Source organism: Medicago truncatula, chromosome 2, assembly GCF_003473485.1.
Source record: "Medicago truncatula cultivar Jemalong A17 chromosome 2, MtrunA17r5.0-ANR, whole genome shotgun sequence".
NCBI classification, from domain to species: domain Eukaryota; kingdom Viridiplantae; phylum Streptophyta; class Magnoliopsida; order Fabales; family Fabaceae; genus Medicago; species Medicago truncatula.
Genome location: NC_053043.1, coordinates 8,172,563 through 8,189,734, shown reverse-complemented (window position 1 = coordinate 8,189,734; position 17,172 = coordinate 8,172,563). Strand labels below are relative to the sequence as shown.

Below are 17,172 nucleotides of genomic sequence, written 5' to 3'. Positions count from 1 at the left end.
TTATGATTCACACATGCTCCAAGCAAAGTCCTCCAAATAACATAGTTTGGTTTCAAAGGCATTTCCACCACCATGACTACAAGCCACCAAAACACCTATAAATAACACCCCATCAGGCTTCAAACCAGACTCTTTCATCACATCAAAAACTTTCAAAGCTTCCCTACTACGTCCATGAACAGCAAGCCCATTAATCAACGCTATCCACGTAAGTATATTTCTTTCCGGCATTTCATCAAACACCCTAACAGAACGATCAATCGACCCACATCTCAGATATATAGCAGTACACAATGGAACAGTAATAACAATCATCATCCTGACAATAAAATAATGAACCCAAATACCCAATTCAATCACACCTATGCTCAACATAATAGCCCTATCAAGTGAATTTCAAACATTAGAATGACCCACTGCATTTGTTGGAAAACAGGAAGAGCTTCAGCTGGAAGATTGTTTTTAACAAGACAAGATATTAAAGCTGAGCAAGAAACAATACCTCTACGACGCATTTCATCAATCCATTAGTTCATGAAAATCGACGGTGGCCTGTGCATAGATGATTACGGCAACGGAGGAAGGAGGCGGCGAATGATGGAGAAGTGAAGGCGGTCTCTGCACAAATTATTGTGGGTGGATAGCACAGGGAGAAGTGAAGCAAGGGAGAAATGAGGGAACGCCGAACGCGTTTTGAAGGAGAAGAAGATGTGCGCGTTTTGCTTCTGCTTTGTTTCTTTTCTTTTATTTCATTTTATTTTTTATTTTTTTTTTAAAAAGAAGCAACACGTGGCACAATCTTACTATGTCATGTGACATAGCCCGCCACAATGTTACGTAAGTGCAATCCCCAAAAGACAAACTCAACAAAACAATCAGACGAAATATGTGGCTAAGCAGTAATGTGTTATATACTATTTCGAACTCACAAATGAAAATTTGTGAAGTCCGGATTTGGTGGAAATCGTGGCCATGTATTTGAAAAAATGGATTGAAGATAACAATTTGTGGTATCACGCATAAACATTACTCTTTCAAAGAAAAAAAAATGCATTATCATTACTAAAATTGTAACAAATATTACTTCTTTTTTAAAGAGTAGAAATATATTTATTTTTTATGACAAGATTAATCCACATATCGAGGAGGGAGTACAATAATATCAATCCATGGCATGATGGTTCAAGAACTATACATCATTTCTGACCTTCAAGATCCGCTCGATGGTGGTTGCTCCGCCAAAGTTCTCAACACGAAACTTTAGCTCTTCAAATTCAGTCTCATGAACTTCAATATTTTTGTAAGTTTTCAGTTTCTCCTGCTTGTTTAAAAATTGGAGCATAGACCGAAGGCCTAGCTGATAGTTCATAAGAAGAAACTCTAGCTTTCCAATTGCATGATAGTACACTTTAGTCTTTTCATCGGTTTCGGGTTTCACCTCCTGGTTAAAAATTTAATCAGAGACTCAAGGTGTCTAAATATGTCATTAAACAACAATCGGCAAGGAAATCAGGAGGGTAAAGCAAAATCAAACAGTTCAAATCCTCATCTCTCATTCATACACAACATTACGGATACAACTCAAGCACGCATTTTATCAATGTATGTTATAAACAACTGAGCTGAAGTTTTGCAGAAAAAATTAGACGATTACAACAAACACACACACCCACCAAAGATACATGTTACAAAAAAATAAAATGGAGCAGATATTCAACACTAATCCCATATTATGCAAACTGGCACACAAAGCAAATTGTAATATTGAACTTATTCAAGACAAAATCCTCAAGAGCATTAAATGTCTGATTTATATGTAATACCCTAGTCAGATAGGTGGAAAGTTGAAGAATGGGGTACTTATGTGAAAACAAAATAAAGTACAAGTTGCTCATTATTAGGGGGGCTGTTTGGAAATGCTTATGTTTGGATTATTTTGGCTTGTCTGCTGTTGCAAGTGCTTATGGGACAATTTGGGAGAGAATGTTACCAGATCTTATGATCGGAGTTTATGAGCTCCTAGAAGCTGTTTTACCAAGAAGTATTTGGATCCCAGTTAAGAATGAATTCAAATATGTAAAAAGAAACTAAAATTGTGAAATTTGAATCAAAAGAAAAAAGGACCCATCCAGAAAAACTTGCCTGGGGTGGTTGCTCATTGAAAAGGGCATCTGGCTTGCTGGTAGAAGGGTCTACAGCTGGACAAAATAAGATGCCAAAATATGAGTTAAATTTAATATGGCAAAATGTATATAAAAAATAAATAAAAAATACAAGGCACGGAAAACAAATGAATATATGAAAAAGCTGACGTCCATTAAATAAAAAAAGTATTGCATCTATTTGACCAAAAAATAAGCATTGCATCTTAACATGGTAGGTTGTCTAATAATCAGGGAGTGGTAATGGTGCATAAGGAAATCCTTATGCACCATGCATAAATCCCAACATAATTGCTTCCTACACCCCCAAAGTGAGCCAAAATCATTTTTGTTCAAAATAAAAGAAATCTGATGGTTGTGATGTGTTTATGCACGATGCATAAGGAAATGGCTTATGCACCATAACTTTTGCCGATTGTAAGATCCTACCAAATTTAAAAATATATATAACAACTTAAATCGTAGCAAATCAGAAGTTTAAATCGTAGCAAATCGTAGAAATTGCCTATGGATTTCAATTCAATGTCTACTGGTTCTCTATTTTATGCCCTTGGATTTCCACAAGGAATTTGGACTTAGTAAAAATCTAGCGACTTTCCTTTGTTTTTAGATTCCAATAATTTTATTCTTCTTATCTTTGAATAACAGAATTATCAAATTTAAATGATTGTATAAAATTCTGGATGGAGAGGTGAGGTGAGATGGTTGGAGTCAAAATATCCCTCCCCTTAACAAAAACAACATAAAGCTTCCAAAGAGGGATATTTGAGGGTCGTTTTAATTGAAACCAGGTCGCCTGACCAGACCAGGAAAACTCAGAAATAGCAGAACATGTAGAATAGTAGCAGAATCCACCACTTAGCATGGAGATTCCATCGTCTCCGAGCAATTTAGGATTCCAATAAGCACGAAACGCAGTGATAGGGATCAACATCATTATACTCTGCTGTCAAAGCAGAAAGCGGCCACCCCAAAAATTGACGCAGCGCGTAGCGGACGCTATTTCATGACGCGGACACTAATATATTTAATATTAAAATACCATAATATACAAAAAATATACTAAAATACCTTAAATATTAATCAAATTTTATGAAGTATTCATGATTTGAAATAAAATTATATTGAAATTAAGAAAGATAATTAATAACCAATAATATTAAGTATTAAAATAATTTGTCAGAAAAATAACTATCAAAATATGCATTTAACTGGCACATTCATTGTGTGACTTTTCAGCAAGCAATGTCAAAGAAATCATAAATATGCATTTATTTTAATTTATTCAACAAATAACGAACTTCTATTATTCCTAGCGAACCGGGTCAAAAACCGGGTCACATGGGTCGATTATAAAAACAAAGTCGTTTTTGGCTCTCTTTCTCTCGTTTTGTACTCAGACCCGGGAAAGTGGAAAAGTGGGCGATTTGACCCGCTACCGCTCCATGTAAAGCGGCCGCGAAATCCGCTTTTCCCTAACACGGTTAACAATTTTCTTGGGTTTACATGAAACAAAAAAGAAAAGAAAAAATCTATCTTCACAGGGTTGGTTGTGAAGTCAATAACATAAAGTCATAAAAACATAAACTATTATAGCATTGGGAAAACTAACCTTCACTTTTATTATTTGCCTTCAAGCCCAGGAAGCTACGATTAATGGTGAATGATCCGTCGCGCATCTTCTTAACAAGGATCAGTTTCTTTCCATTTTGAATCTCACGTGTGCTTACCACAGCCACCCTGCTTCTGGAAACAGCCCGCTAGTGTAAACATTTGTTTAGAGACTCTAGGCATAATATATGTAACTAACCAACAATCAGCAAGGAAGTCAAGAGGGGACAGAATTATCAAACAGTTGAAATCCTCGTCTCTCATTCATTCACATCGCTATGTTTACGACTCAAGCATTTTATCAACTTAAGTTATGAACAACTGAGCTAAAGCTATTTGCAGAAATACTAAATGTCACACACACATGAACAATGTTACTACTTAAGATATCAAATAAAGAATTGAAATATGTAGAAAGAAATTAAAATTGTGAAACTTGAATAAAAATCAAATAGCTTCATTAGCATAAACTTTGTTGGGATTTCCAGAAAGACTTGCCTTGATTGGTTTACAAGTGTCTAGATTAGCAAGTTGCACCATAGCAGCAGCTTCAATAAATAAAAAAGAGTTAATGTGCATTGCATTAACATAGAACATGAAAGTAAAAAAGAATTGTATCTTCACACAGTTGGTTATGTATGAAAACTAACTTTGAATTTCAATTGCCTAAAAATCTTAAACAAGGAGGTGATTTTAAATAAAACATAAGGCAAAAATAATTGCATCTTCGCATGGTGGGTTCAAAATTGAATGAATTGCAATTTCAAAAACGAAAACAATATTGAAACATGATACAATAATAATTATAAATTGTTTAAGAAATTCATAATTATGAGGAAATGAAAATTCATAATTAATTTATCTCTGGTCGAAGAAATTTAATTTTTTATATAAAGCTATATTTTAATGTGCTAATCATGTATGAAAAAAATAATGAAAAAATTCAACATGTAGGTCACATTTTTAGACTACACGTATATCACAGGATGGTCAAAAATAAGAAGAAATTCAAGTTATAATGCTAGAATATATGTTTTGTATTTTTAAGGGTCATTTTTCAGACATAAGGTATATTACAGGGTCAATTTGAACAATTAACCCGTCAAAATAAGATAGATGAACCCGTCAATAGTGTGTTAAATAAAATTCCGAGATCTATTTGCGTGTGAGAATTTTTCAGATTGCCCAAATTTTTCTTTTTGTAAGTGTGTTAATTGACTTTTGAGTTGGGTCTAATGTGCAAAGATTATCGATCGAGCCCGGGCGACCGCCCGGGGTCGCCGGGCGGTGAAACCGCCCCTGACCACCACACCGTTTTCTTGTGATTTAGATTCTGTTTTTTAGTTGATCTAACTACAGACACTCATTTTATGAAGGAACAAAATTTAAGGAGCCTTTACGATTAATCTAATTACACACTCATTTTAGAAACCATTGATTGCAATATTTTGTTTGCAAGACCAGTGTGTTCCTCGCTCATCGAAGCACACTTGTATACATTTCTTAGAGTTCAATTTGACCCTTTGAGTTTTTGGAATGTTCAACACCATAGCACTTTCTTAGTTGTACAAGTTTACGCTGCCCCTTCTCATAAATTTGATGACAAATTGAAGGAACAAATCTGTAAATAGGCTAATGAAGCGAACGTCCGTGATAGGACTACTGCCTTTGAGATATGAAATGAAGCTTGTGGGCATCAAAGATATGAGATGTGGAATACAGTTTTAGCTTCTTTAAAGTTTTAAGATTGTACTAGTTCATTAATTTATAATTGAAGAAGAGTAATCAAATAATTTAAGATAATATGATTTATGCTCTCCTCCGATAGTTCTGCAACATAAATTCTAGATCTGGAAAAAAAAAGTGTGTATTCATGGAGTTCAACAGAAAAGAGGGGTAATTGCAGGAAAGTATATATGTTGAAGATAAGGTGAAGTTTAACATGGGAAAGGGAAGTTGTTTTCCATGATGGGAAAGTTTTTTTTAACCATTAGATTAAAGAGGTGCATACATTTTATGATGGTTTGTCCACACCATATATTTCCCCTCTCTTCTCCATAGTGGCTCACAATTTGTCTCGGATCTAATTTTCTCACTCTTGTTGTGCGACCAGATCTCAAAACCCATTAATTTTTTAAAACCCATTGATTCATTCTGTTGTTTAATGTTCTTTAAAGTTGCTTAACTCACTTTGATCAACACGTTTAGAGCTAAGACCTTCATTCAATTCAAATTCAAAATCCAAGTTATTCACACACGAGCCATCATCATTTGGTGTTTATTTATAGGCAAGCACAACACAATGAATTCTCCAATATTAATTGAAATTAGCTACCCACATAAAAATTTATTATTATATGAATGTAACTAGCTAGTAGCTACTATACTAAACATGGATCATCATGATGTTGCCACTGATCAAATAAAAACCTTATCATCATCTGCTACTAATTCAAAAGGTTGCTGCAAATAAAAATTTATTTCAATTTGGATATCAATGCAGTTTCTAACAATTCACTTATACCACAACAAATTCGAGAGGTTGCTGCAAATTTTGCTAACAAAAACCCACCAATTATTGATAATAATAACAATAATAATGGAAATAATAATGGTAATGTTCAATCCAATATGAATTTCTCTCATCAAATTCTCATCCGTTTTCAACAACCATGCGTGCCAAGTGGAAGAAGAAGCATATGAGGAGGTTGAAGAGGAAGCAACGAAAGATGAGACAGAGATCCAAGTAGTCTGTTTGTTCTCCGAACAACATCAAGTGATATTAGTTTATTGAAGGTTTTGTTTGTAATGGATTTATTCTGATTCAAGAGGGGCTCAAATTGAAATAAGAGGTTAAAATTAAACAGAGACCAAGATCTGAAAATGGAAGATGAATACATTGTGAAGTTGCTGGTTGTGGTACTGGTTGGTGAGGGAGACACGGAGGAGAGAGAATTGTTGGAGAAGAGTGTCAAAATAATTCAGTGTTATGAGAACATGATAATAGTGTACTCTTTATTTAATCAAATGGCTAAAATCAACTTTCCTATCATAGGAAACAACTTCCCTTCCCCATGCTAAACCTCACTTGAAGACAATGGAGGTTGAAGGTCAATGTTAAAGGGGAATGAAAAAAAATCTTGTGTGAACAGACCATGCTAAAATCAATAATCATCTTTAATCCAACAGTCCAAAAAATCTTTCCCATGGTGGGAAACAACTCTTCATTCCCATTCTAAACCCCACCGCGCAAAAGGCCCAAAAGACAAACTCAACAAAACAATCAGACGAAATATGTTGCTAAGCAGTAATGTGTTATATACTATTTCGAAGTCACAAATAAATTTTAAGAATTTAACGTGTTTCTTTTTTAATCAAATGAAAATTTGTGAAGTCCGGATTTGGTTGAAATCGTGGCCATGTATTTGAAAAAATGGATTGAAGATAACAATTTGTGGTATCACGCATAAACATTAATCTTTCAAAGACAAAAAAAGATGCATTATCATTACTAAAATTGTAACAAATATTACTTCTTTTTTAAAGAGTAGAAATATATTTATTTTTTATGACAAGATTAATCCACATATCCAGGAGGGAGTACAATAATATCAATCCATGGCATGATGGTTCAAGAACTATACATCATTCTGACCTTCAAGATCCGCTCGATGGTGGTTGCTCCGCCAAAGTTCTCAACACGAAACTGTAGCTCTTCAAATTCAGTCTCATGAACTTCAATATTTTTGTAAGTTTTCAGTTTCTCCTGCTTGTTTAAAAATTGGAGCATAGACCGAAGGCCTAGCTGATGGTTCATAAGAAGAAACTCTAGCTTTCCATTTGCATGATAGTACACTTTAGTCTTTTCATCGGTTTCGGGTTTCACCTCCTGGTTAAAAATTCAATCAGAGACTCAAGGCGTCTAAATATGTCATTAAACAACAATAGGCAAGGAAATCAGGAGGGTAAAGCAAAATCAAACAGTTCAAATCCTCATCTCTCATTCATACACAACATTACGGATGCAACTCAAGCACGCATTTTATCATTGTATGTTATAAACAACTGAGCTGAAGTTTTGCAGAAAAAATTAGACAATTACAACAAACACACACACCCACCAAAGATACATGTTACAAAAAAATAAAATGGAGCAGATATTCAACACTAATCCCATATTATGCAAACTGGCACACAAAGCAAATTGTAATATTGAACTTATTCAAGACAAAATCTTCAAGAGCATTAAATGTCTGATTTATATGTAATACCCTAGTCAGATAGGTGGAAAGTTGAAGAATGGGGTACTTATGTGAAAACAAAATAAAGTACAAGTTGCTCATTATTAGGGGGGCTGTTTGGAAATGCTTATGTTTGGATTATTTTGGCTTGTCTGCTGTTGCAAGTGCTTATGGGACAATTTGGGAGAGAATGTTACCAGATCTTATGATCGGAGTTTATGAGCTCCTAGAAGCTGTTTTACCAAGAAGTATTTGGATCCCAGTTGATGGGACATTCATTGTTTGATGTGTGGAACCGTAATGGATTGTAAAAATAAAAATTAAGAATGAATTCAAATATGTAGAAAGAAACTAAAATTGTGAAATTTGAATCAAAAGAAAAAAGGACCCATCCAGAAAAACTTGCCTGGGGTGGTTGCTCATTGAAAAGGGCAACTGGCTTGCCGGTAAAAGGGTTTACAGCTGAACAAAATAAGATGCCAAAATGTGAGTTAAATTTAATATGGCAAAATGTATATAAAAAATAAATAAAAAATACAAGGCACGGAAAACAAATGAATATATGAAAAAGCTTACGTGCATTAAATAAAAAAAGTACTGCATCTACTTGACCAAAAAATAAGCATTGCATCTTAACATGGTAGGTTGTCTAATAATCATACAGTTGCCTAATAATCATTGCAGCATTGAGAAAACTAGCTTTGACATTTAGTTGCCTAATAGTCATAAAGAAAGAGGTTATTTGCATACATCAAACAGTCTACGTGCATTAATTGATAGTTAACACCAAGGTAGTCAGAATCGGGATCCTATGTAAGATCGGGGAAGGGTCACAAGATCGTAAATCATAGGATCATAACATGGATTGTAAGATCCTACCAAATTTAGAAATATATATAACAACTTAAATCGTAGCAAATCAGAAGTAAATCACGCCTAATAAAAACTAAAAACCACCAAAAACATGATAAAATCCCCCAAAATTTTACAAAAGGGGAGGGATATTTTGACTCCAAGGAGTAACTCTTTTGAGTTACTCCAAATCACATCCCTTCATTATGTTTTAATCTACCGATCCTTAATTAATCATTTAAATCATCTTCATGATCAAGCACTATTATCCTCTACATCGCTCCCTTATTGCAGCGTCACTAAGAAAAATGAAATACATTGTTAAAGTCTTTTCCTCGATCCTTCCATGTATGTTCTCAAAGATTATCAATAGTCATGAACGAAATTGCCTATGGATTTCAATTCAATGTCTACAGGTTCTCTATTTTATGCCCTCGGATTTCCACAAGGAATTTGGACTTAGTAAAAATCTAGCTACTTTCCTTTGTTTTTAGATTCCAATAATTTTATTTTTCTTATCTTTGAATAACAGAATTATCAAATTTAAATGATTGTACAAAATTTTACAAAAGGGGAGGGATATTTTGACTCCAAGGAGTAACTCTTTTGAGTTACTCCAAATCACATCCCTTCATTATGTTTTAATCTACCGATCCTTAATTAATTATTAAATCATCTTCATGATCAAGCACTATTATCCTCTACATCGCTCCCTTATTGCAGCGTCACTAAGAAAAATGAAATACATTGTTAAAGTCTTTTCCTCGATCCTTCCATGTATGTTCTCAAAGATTATCAATAGTCATGAACGAAATTGCCTATGGATTTCAATTCAATGTCTACAGGTTCTCTATTTTATGCCCTTGGATTTCCGCAAGGAATTTGGACTCAGTAAAAATCTAGCGACTTTCCTTTGTTTTTAGATTCCAATAATTTTATTCTTCTTATCTTTGAATAACAGAATTATCAAATTTAAATGATTGTACAAAATTCTGGATGGAGAGGTGAGGTGAGATGGTTGGGGGTGTGGCAGACACTGTAATTCATAATTTTTGCAGCTTAAAAACAAAGATCTGAAATTTATCGAAATAAAACTCAACTTACCAATGAATTAATTAATTCATATTCAAATCCTTGTTTCTTAAGAACTATGAGGGAGGAAGAAGACCGGAACCGTTTCTACGCATGCGGCGAGGGAATGATTCAGTACTACTTGATAATGAGAGATGATTTAATAATCAATTAGGGTGGTTAGATTAAAACAAAATGGAGGGATGTGATTTGGAGTAACTCAAAAGAGTTACTCTTGGAGTCAAAATATCCCTCCCCTTTACATAAAGTCATAAACTATTATCGCATTGGAAAAACTTACCTTCACTTTTATTATTTGCCTTCAAGCCCCTTAAGAACCTCCATTGAACGGTGGTTGTTCCATCACCAAACTTCTTAATACGGTACAGTTTCTTTCCAAGTTGAATCTCACGGGTACTTAACACACCCCCTTTGCTTCTGCCAATCGCCTGCTAGGGTAAATATTTGTTTAGAGACTCATTCATAATATATGTAACTAAACAACAATCAGCAAGGAAGTCACGAGGGGACAGCAAATATCAAACAGTTGGAATCCTCATCTCTCATTCATACACATTGCGATGTATACGACCCGAGCATTTTATCAACTTAAGTTATGAACAACTGAGCTAAAGCTATTTGCAGAAATACTAAATGTCACACACACATGAACAATGTTACTACTTAAGATATCAAATAAAGAATTGAAATATGTAGAAAGAAATTAAAATTGTGAAAATTGAATAAAAATCAAATAGCTTCATTAGCATAAACTTTGTTGGGATTTCCAGAAAGACTTGCCTTGATTGGTTTACAAGTGTCTAGAATAGCAAGTTGCACCATAGCAGCAGCTTCAATAAATAAAAAAATACAAGGCACATAAGGCAAGTGGATACAGTAAAGAGTTGATGTGCATTGCATTAACAAAGAACATGAAAGTAAAAAAGAATTGTATCTTCACACAGTTGGTTGGTTCTAAAGTCGATATATAAAACAGTAAAAATGTATGAAAACTAACTTTGAATTTCAATTGCCTAAAAATCTTAAACAAGGAGGTGATTTTAAATAAAACATAAGGCAAAAATAATTGCATCTTCGCATGGTGGGTTCAAAATTGAATGAATTGCAATTTCAAAAACGAAAACAATATTGAAACAGGATACAATAATAAAAAAAATTTCAAATAATCTCATCCAAATGTAAGAACTAAAACCAAAAATCCACAAAATTACCACTATAATTAGAGTAATTGTGAAGAAATTACATAAATTATATATACAAGAATTGATATAATCAATCATCGTTCTCAATTACATCATGATTAGGGTTACCTTTTTGCGGTGACGCTCGCGCGTGTAGTGAAAGAAAGAAAGGAACCTGAAAAGGAAAGGGAAGAACAAAAGCATAGAACATAAGTAACCAGTTTTTAACGGGAGGTTGATTTTTTACTATGTAAAATTCGATTATTTTTAGATTTCTTCAACGTCGCTAACGTATATACACGAGTCTATTTTAGCTATTTGAGATAATTAGTGGTGTATCTAAATAGATAGACATGACTACTATCTGGAATGTTGATTGTAATATATGTTCTTTTGATGCTTTTGATAAATATTTCTAAAAGGTGCACATTTTTAATGTTTGTGCAATATGCTTACTTAATTCTCTCATTTATAATTAACAAGAAAAATGCAACTATCTCCTTTAATTTGATTATTTTTCTTTTAGAACCACTTTTTTACAAAATACTTCGCACGAGTTTGGAACTAGTTAATAATGAAAATGAATTCACATTCTTGAATCATACTTGTTGACTGATTTCTTTCCAATTTATTAATCAGATTTTCTTTATTAGATAATGAAAAAAAATGTGCCACACAACCCCAATAATGGGTAAATGTTTGGAAAAAAATATCATAGCTCCATTCTTCTTAATTTTTTTTTGGAGAATCGGATTTTTTTTAATCTCAATCAGCTAATTTTTTTTTTAATATTCAATTATAATAGCTAATATATATTTTACGGTGTCTTATTAAAAAAAAAAGTTATGTATGTTGTCACTAACTAAATTGTCATTTTGTATGTTGTTATAATGGAGTCATTTTAACTAATATACTATATTAATGGATTCATTTTTTTTTTACCGATTTTCAATCCATCAAAGGTGAGTGACTAAAGATTCATTTGAGTTAATACGTGTTAATAATAAGAAACAATAAAATAAAGAATCAGCTTAGTTAATACATGTTAATATTATTAAGAAACAATCAAATAGATAATCAACTCATTTAAGTCTGTATTTGGCAAAAAATAGTCATCTTTGTTTGTATACACACCGTTTAAAATCTTTTATATAAACATTTTTTTTTTTTATATTCTTCTCCATACACATATTAATTATGTATGTTCCTAGTTTCAACCCTACACTAGGAGAAAATAGCTCTACTAATCTGGTTTTCGGTTGATATTTAAATATCTAAAATAGTTTAAAAGAAAAATGGATTGTATAAATGATCCCAATAATATTAAGAAAAAATCAAATAGAGGCTCAACTTAGTTAATATGCGTTAGTATTATTAAAAAACAATTAAACAAAGTATCAACTCACTTAAGTTTGTTTTTACCAAAAAAAACTCACTTAAGTTTGTATTTTTTTATTTTTACCATTGTTTTGTATGCACAGATTGATTGATCACCATGTCAAGCTAGACCCTTAGTTCAATTCATACTTCAAAATACCATGTCATGATATTTTTAGTGTTTCTTTTTCTTATTGTTACATAAACTCTAATTCTTCTTTTTTTAACAGCTTGACTAATGTTGTTGTTTTTGTTGTTCCTTGGTAGTTTGATCAAACATAGCATCTACAAATGTTGATTGGAAGCCAGAGGTTGGAATGGGATTTGATAATATGGAAGAGGCTAAACAATTTTGGCTTGTTTATGGTTTACGTGTGGGCTTCGGAATTAGAGTACGTTTTACAAACAAGAAGAAAGATGGTAGTGTAACATCATGTAGGTTGGTTTGTTGTAAGGAAGGGCTAAAGAATAAAGGGAACAAAAATGCATATGAAGGAAAATATGAGAGAGCCGATATTAGAACAGATTGCCTTGCAAGAATTACACTTTCACGCTGTAAGAACGGAAAGTTGGTCATACATGAGTTTAAAGATGAACATAACCATGACCTACAAAATCCAGAGACTACACACATGCTTCGATCACATAGAAAGATAACTGAAGTACAAGCATATGAAATTGATATGGCCAATGAGTCTGGATTAAGACAGAAGTCCACGTTTCAACTTATGAGCACACATGCAGGGCATAAAGCTAATGTAGGATTTACATAGAAGGATGTAAGAAACTACATCACTGCAAAAAGAAAAAGAAGTATGGCGTATGGTGAGATTGGATGTCTTTCACAATATTTTCAACGACAATTGTTGGAGAATCCATCCTTCTTTCACATCTTTTTCATTATGAACTATCCTTACATATTAAAGTATCATGATACTGATTATCTTTTTATTATCTCTTTGTTATTAACGTAGGCACCCTTTGATGATACAAATATTGGAGCATATTCTTACCTTGATTGACCGGTGATCTACATTGGATGAAATGAAGCTTTTTGGTAATTTCATGCCGACATTAAACATGTTTTGGAGATATGCTAAAAAATATACCTTGATTTTGTATTTTGAACAAGTATTTTGTTATCTTCGATTATTATATACGGAGGAAAATTGTTATGTATTATTGGTTCCGATCTTGAATTATCTGATGTGTACTGCAGTATGCGTTTATGCATTTATAGTATTGCGTTTCGGCATTTATGCATTTCAGCTACTACTTTTTTGCGATTTTAGTGTTGCGTTTCGGCATTTATAGATGTGCAACTTTATGAATTTTGCATACTTTGAATACAGGAGATAAATGTAAAAATGTTCCTCCAACAATTTTATGAAAGTACCAAAATTAGGGTACACCAACAAGTATTTTGACGATATCTTGACTACATATAAGGTTATTAAACAGGATCACCAAGGTTTATAACAGGTTCATATGTACGTGGAAATATTGTCAACCAAGATTGTATGCGTGTAAGATATGCAGTTTCCCACGTGTAAGCTTCTTCTTTGCAATACTTTTTCCATAAATTAGTAGCCGGTGGTATTGGAGAATTAGGCTTCAAATAAACTTGTCAAAACAAAGAAAATTTATACATTTGATGAGTTTATTTGTATTATTAAGTATAATGAAAAAGAATTAAAAATTATGATAATGTACCTGAACAAAATGACAATAATTAACGTAGGTAATTACTATGAGACCAGATGATGGTGAAAATGGACTTCTAAGAGGGAAAAAAAGATCGGCATGTCCACCGATAATGAGACAAGTGTGATATTATACTTTGAAGCAATCACATGTCCCATTGTTGGAAGTGTCATCCACTTATCCCTAGTTGCATATCCGTTAACATATAAACTTTGGATCATATCTTGAACATAATCTTCCCCACCAAACATCTTTGGGTAATCTTCCCTCCACTCTTGAAGCTCTTCCAAACATTCCTGACGAATTAGAGGCCATGAGTCTTCACCTCTACCAAGCAAAGCGCCAATTGCAGGATATCCACAATTACCATCTGGGCCTACATCCAGAACGTGATCTATGAAATGGTGGATCTCCTTATGTAACCATTCCATGAAAGGCATCACTCTAGGTTTATCAACCTTATTGAGTGAAGGTCGAGGTGTAAGCTTCTGTTGGGATTGTTGTATTCTAAACTTCAAAATCGATGGTTGAGGTGTAAGCTTCTGGACTGAACCTTGAGATTCAAAAGCGGCATCTACATATTCCCACCAAGATGGATCACACTTTGTTGATTTTTGTCTCTTGCACACCTCTCTCTTCCCTTTCTTTGGTGCATCTTTTACATTCACTTTGTTAGGCGGTGGGTACATTGAGGTGGTTGTTGGGAAGACAAGTTCATGTACCTTACTCTTAAGTGCAATTTTTCCACACATATCAAGCTCATCAAATCTTCTCATTAATGCATCAATCTCAGGTTTCATAGAGAACTCTGATGATTTGTTGAATCCATCATCGAAAAAATTTAATCTCCTCCAAAAAATATGAACAACATCTAATGGGATGGCACTAGGCATCATACTATATCTAGCTAGTTCACATGCACAAGGTAGGCCATGAGTCGTCCTAATAGTGCAATGACAACTACACTTATCAATATAGACATACTTCACACGGTCAAACTCATTGGCAATGTGCGACAAGGCATGCCTCGAAACATGGTCGCATAAGTGGGCGTACAGTCTAGTATTGTGTCGATGTTCTTTTTAAAATATGCTTGTTTCAAATGATGATTTTATCTCATTGTGTCGTAGTGTGATCATGCTAGAAGCAACCTCCCAAACACTACATATGTCTCCCATGCTATCTTGTAATATCCTCTTCAAACTCCAATGTGAAGACTCAACCCTATTAGTAGTTGTATTTCCTAAATGCATAACCTTGTTTGTCCATGCTTCAACAAATCTTTCCTTGTGAGGAATCAACCACTGTTCATGTACATAATCATGAAAATTGGTATTATCATCACAAATTTCTTTGAACACTTCCAACTTCTGTTGATACTCAACTTCGTCAGAACAATATACTACACATTCCCATGCCTCCATGACCATTTTTTGTTTCTCTTTTGGGGACACAATCATCTTACATTTGGCCTTCACATTCTTGCATACATGAAATAGACACAATAAATTTACCGCATTTGAAAAAACAAGTTGCACCACATTCATCAAGGCAATATCTCTATCAGTAACAATGACACCAACATCACCACTTGTAATTTATTCTTTCAACATTTTTAGTGCCCAAACAAAGTTATTACCACGCTCAGATTGTAAATAAGCAAATGCCACCGAAAATGTTATTCCGGTCAAAGTAACACCAACAATCTCTAGCAATGGCAAATGATACTTGCAAGTCTTATATGTGCTATCCATAATCAAAACTAGGTGGAACTTATTCACAAGTGTGATTGAATATGGATGTGCCCATAATATGTCCATCAACTCATCAGAATCATCCACTTTTCTATACTGATACACATATTTGTCGCGTTCCATCAACCACATTAGATGTTGCATTTCAGTCCTGTTTCCCCTAATGGATGAACGAAATGATTGGCGTGCATTATAAACCTGCTTGATGGTTGTTAAACTCTCTGCATTATGATCCCTAAGTGTCATCAATATATTTCTTGGTTTAACCATATTCTTTGTCATGTCACCGAGTAAATTTTTCTCTTCATGAGATAATCGTCCAAGAAAGGAATGACCAGTCAATATGCTCGATAAATTATGGTTGTGCATACCATATTCCACATGGAGAGTCCATCCTTCACCATCCCTTGAAGGTAGTCCTCTTAATCTAAATGGACACTCACTTTTTGGTGCACGTACCCCTCATAGGTTTAGGGTTCTTCCAAGGTCTATATTTTCCGCTTCTTTCACAACCAAGAATTAGTCTTGTCCTTGTTCCTGGTTTTGCTGTGGCTGTTTCAGACCTATAAATGACAACAACAACACCGTTTTGCTTCCCAACATTTTTAGCCCACTTCAATAAATCACCACGTGCAGCAAACACTTTATCAGTAGTAAATACAACGGTAGAATCTACTAATTGTGGGTTTTCAAGTTTCACGTCATTGAAAACTGCGTCAACATTTTCTTCTTCTTCAAGGTCCATTTACTGGAGAGGAAAAAATATAAGATATAAAAATGTAAATTGAAAGAAAGATAATAGTTTTTTAAACTATGTAAATTGAGTTTACGTAGTTAATGTAAACTGAGTTTACAGCTAAGTAAACTATGTTTATGCACGTGAGTATAAGTGTGTATAATTAGGCATGAGCAACATAAGTTGCAAATCCGTAAACTTAATTTACACTAACCTCTTTAATTGCGTAAACTAAATCTACATTAACCTTTGTAAACTGAAATTACACTAACCTCTTATACGTAAACTAAATTTACATTAACGTAAATTCAACATAAGTAAACTTAATTTACATTAACCTAGATTGAACGTAAGTAAACTGAATTTACACTAACCTCTTATATACATACTATATACATAGGTAAACTAAATTTACATTAACCTAGATTGAACGTAAGTAAACTGAATTTACACTAACCTAAA

The 17,172-nt window shown here is 33.5% G+C and overlaps 4 protein-coding genes across 4 annotated transcripts; all 4 read right to left on the bottom strand.

Moving 5' to 3' along the window:
- LOC120578290 (pentatricopeptide repeat-containing protein At2g03880, mitochondrial) lies at positions 1 to 515 on the bottom strand. Its single transcript, XM_039830945.1, has 2 exons — positions 418 to 515; positions 1 to 319 (listed from the first exon to the last, which is right to left on the bottom strand). The coding sequence occupies exons 1-2, from the start codon at positions 513 to 515 to the stop codon at positions 1 to 3; spliced, it is 417 nt and encodes a 138-aa protein (XP_039686879.1).
- A 554-nt stretch (positions 516 to 1,069) lies between these two features.
- Positions 1,070 to 4,504, bottom strand: LOC120578138 (uncharacterized). The gene is made up of 3 exons (XM_039830332.1): positions 3,775 to 4,504; positions 2,143 to 2,198; positions 1,070 to 1,441 (listed from the first exon to the last, which is right to left on the bottom strand). The coding sequence occupies exons 1-3, from the start codon at positions 3,839 to 3,841 to the stop codon at positions 1,190 to 1,192; spliced, it is 375 nt and encodes a 124-aa protein (XP_039686266.1). The 5' UTR covers positions 3,842 to 4,504; the 3' UTR covers positions 1,070 to 1,189.
- A 2,777-nt stretch (positions 4,505 to 7,281) lies between these two features.
- Positions 7,282 to 11,365, bottom strand: LOC112419189 (uncharacterized). Its single transcript, XM_039830331.1, has 5 exons — positions 11,269 to 11,365; positions 10,739 to 10,788; positions 10,365 to 10,386; positions 8,421 to 8,476; positions 7,282 to 7,662 (listed from the first exon to the last, which is right to left on the bottom strand). Exons 1-5 carry the CDS (start codon positions 11,348 to 11,350, stop codon positions 7,405 to 7,407), a joined length of 468 nt encoding a protein of 155 aa, XP_039686265.1. The 5' UTR covers positions 11,351 to 11,365; the 3' UTR covers positions 7,282 to 7,404.
- Positions 11,366 to 15,818: 4,453 nt separating this feature from the next.
- Positions 15,819 to 16,719, bottom strand: LOC25486151 (uncharacterized). Its single transcript, XM_024776888.2, has 2 exons — positions 16,434 to 16,719; positions 15,819 to 16,276 (listed from the first exon to the last, which is right to left on the bottom strand). The coding sequence occupies exons 1-2, from the start codon at positions 16,717 to 16,719 to the stop codon at positions 15,819 to 15,821; spliced, it is 744 nt and encodes a 247-aa protein (XP_024632656.2).
- Between the last annotated feature and the right edge of the window lie 453 nt (positions 16,720 to 17,172).

What these genes read in the sequence shown, in the direction of transcription:
- LOC25486151 (XM_024776888.2), bottom strand. Translation starts at nt 16,719, where the DNA reads ATGGACCTTGAAGAAGAAGAAAATGTTGACGCAGTTTTCAATGACGTG. An exon ending in GAACCCTAAACCTATGAGGG is followed by an intron (nt 16,277 to 16,433) that starts GTACGTGCACCA and finishes TATCTCATGAAG; the next exon opens with AGAAAAATTTACTCGGTGAC.
- LOC120578138 (XM_039830332.1), bottom strand. Translation starts at nt 3,841, where the DNA reads ATGCGCGACGGATCATTCACCATTAATCGTAGCTTCCTGGGCTTGAAG. An exon ending in GGCAAATAATAAAAGTGAAG is followed by an intron (nt 2,199 to 3,774) that starts GTTAGTTTTCCC and finishes TATTTTGTCCAG; the next exon opens with CTGTAGACCCTTCTACCAGC. An exon ending in TCAATGAGCAACCACCCCAG is followed by an intron (nt 1,442 to 2,142) that starts GCAAGTTTTTCT and finishes ATTTTTAACCAG; the next exon opens with GAGGTGAAACCCGAAACCGA.
- LOC120578290 (XM_039830945.1), bottom strand. Translation starts at nt 515, where the DNA reads ATGCGTCGTAGAGGTATTGTTTCTTGCTCAGCTTTAATATCTTGTCTT. An exon ending in CCTGTTTTCCAACAAATGCA is followed by an intron (nt 320 to 417) that starts GTGGGTCATTCT and finishes TTTTATTGTCAG; the next exon opens with GATGATGATTGTTATTACTG.
- LOC112419189 (XM_039830331.1), bottom strand. Translation starts at nt 11,350, where the DNA reads ATGTTCTATGCTTTTGTTCTTCCCTTTCCTTTTCAGGTTCCTTTCTTT. An exon ending in ACACTTGTAAACCAATCAAG is followed by an intron (nt 10,387 to 10,738) that starts GCAAGTCTTTCT and finishes TTACCCTAGCAG; the next exon opens with GCGATTGGCAGAAGCAAAGG. An exon ending in TCAATGAGCAACCACCCCAG is followed by an intron (nt 7,663 to 8,420) that starts GCAAGTTTTTCT and finishes ATTTTTAACCAG; the next exon opens with GAGGTGAAACCCGAAACCGA.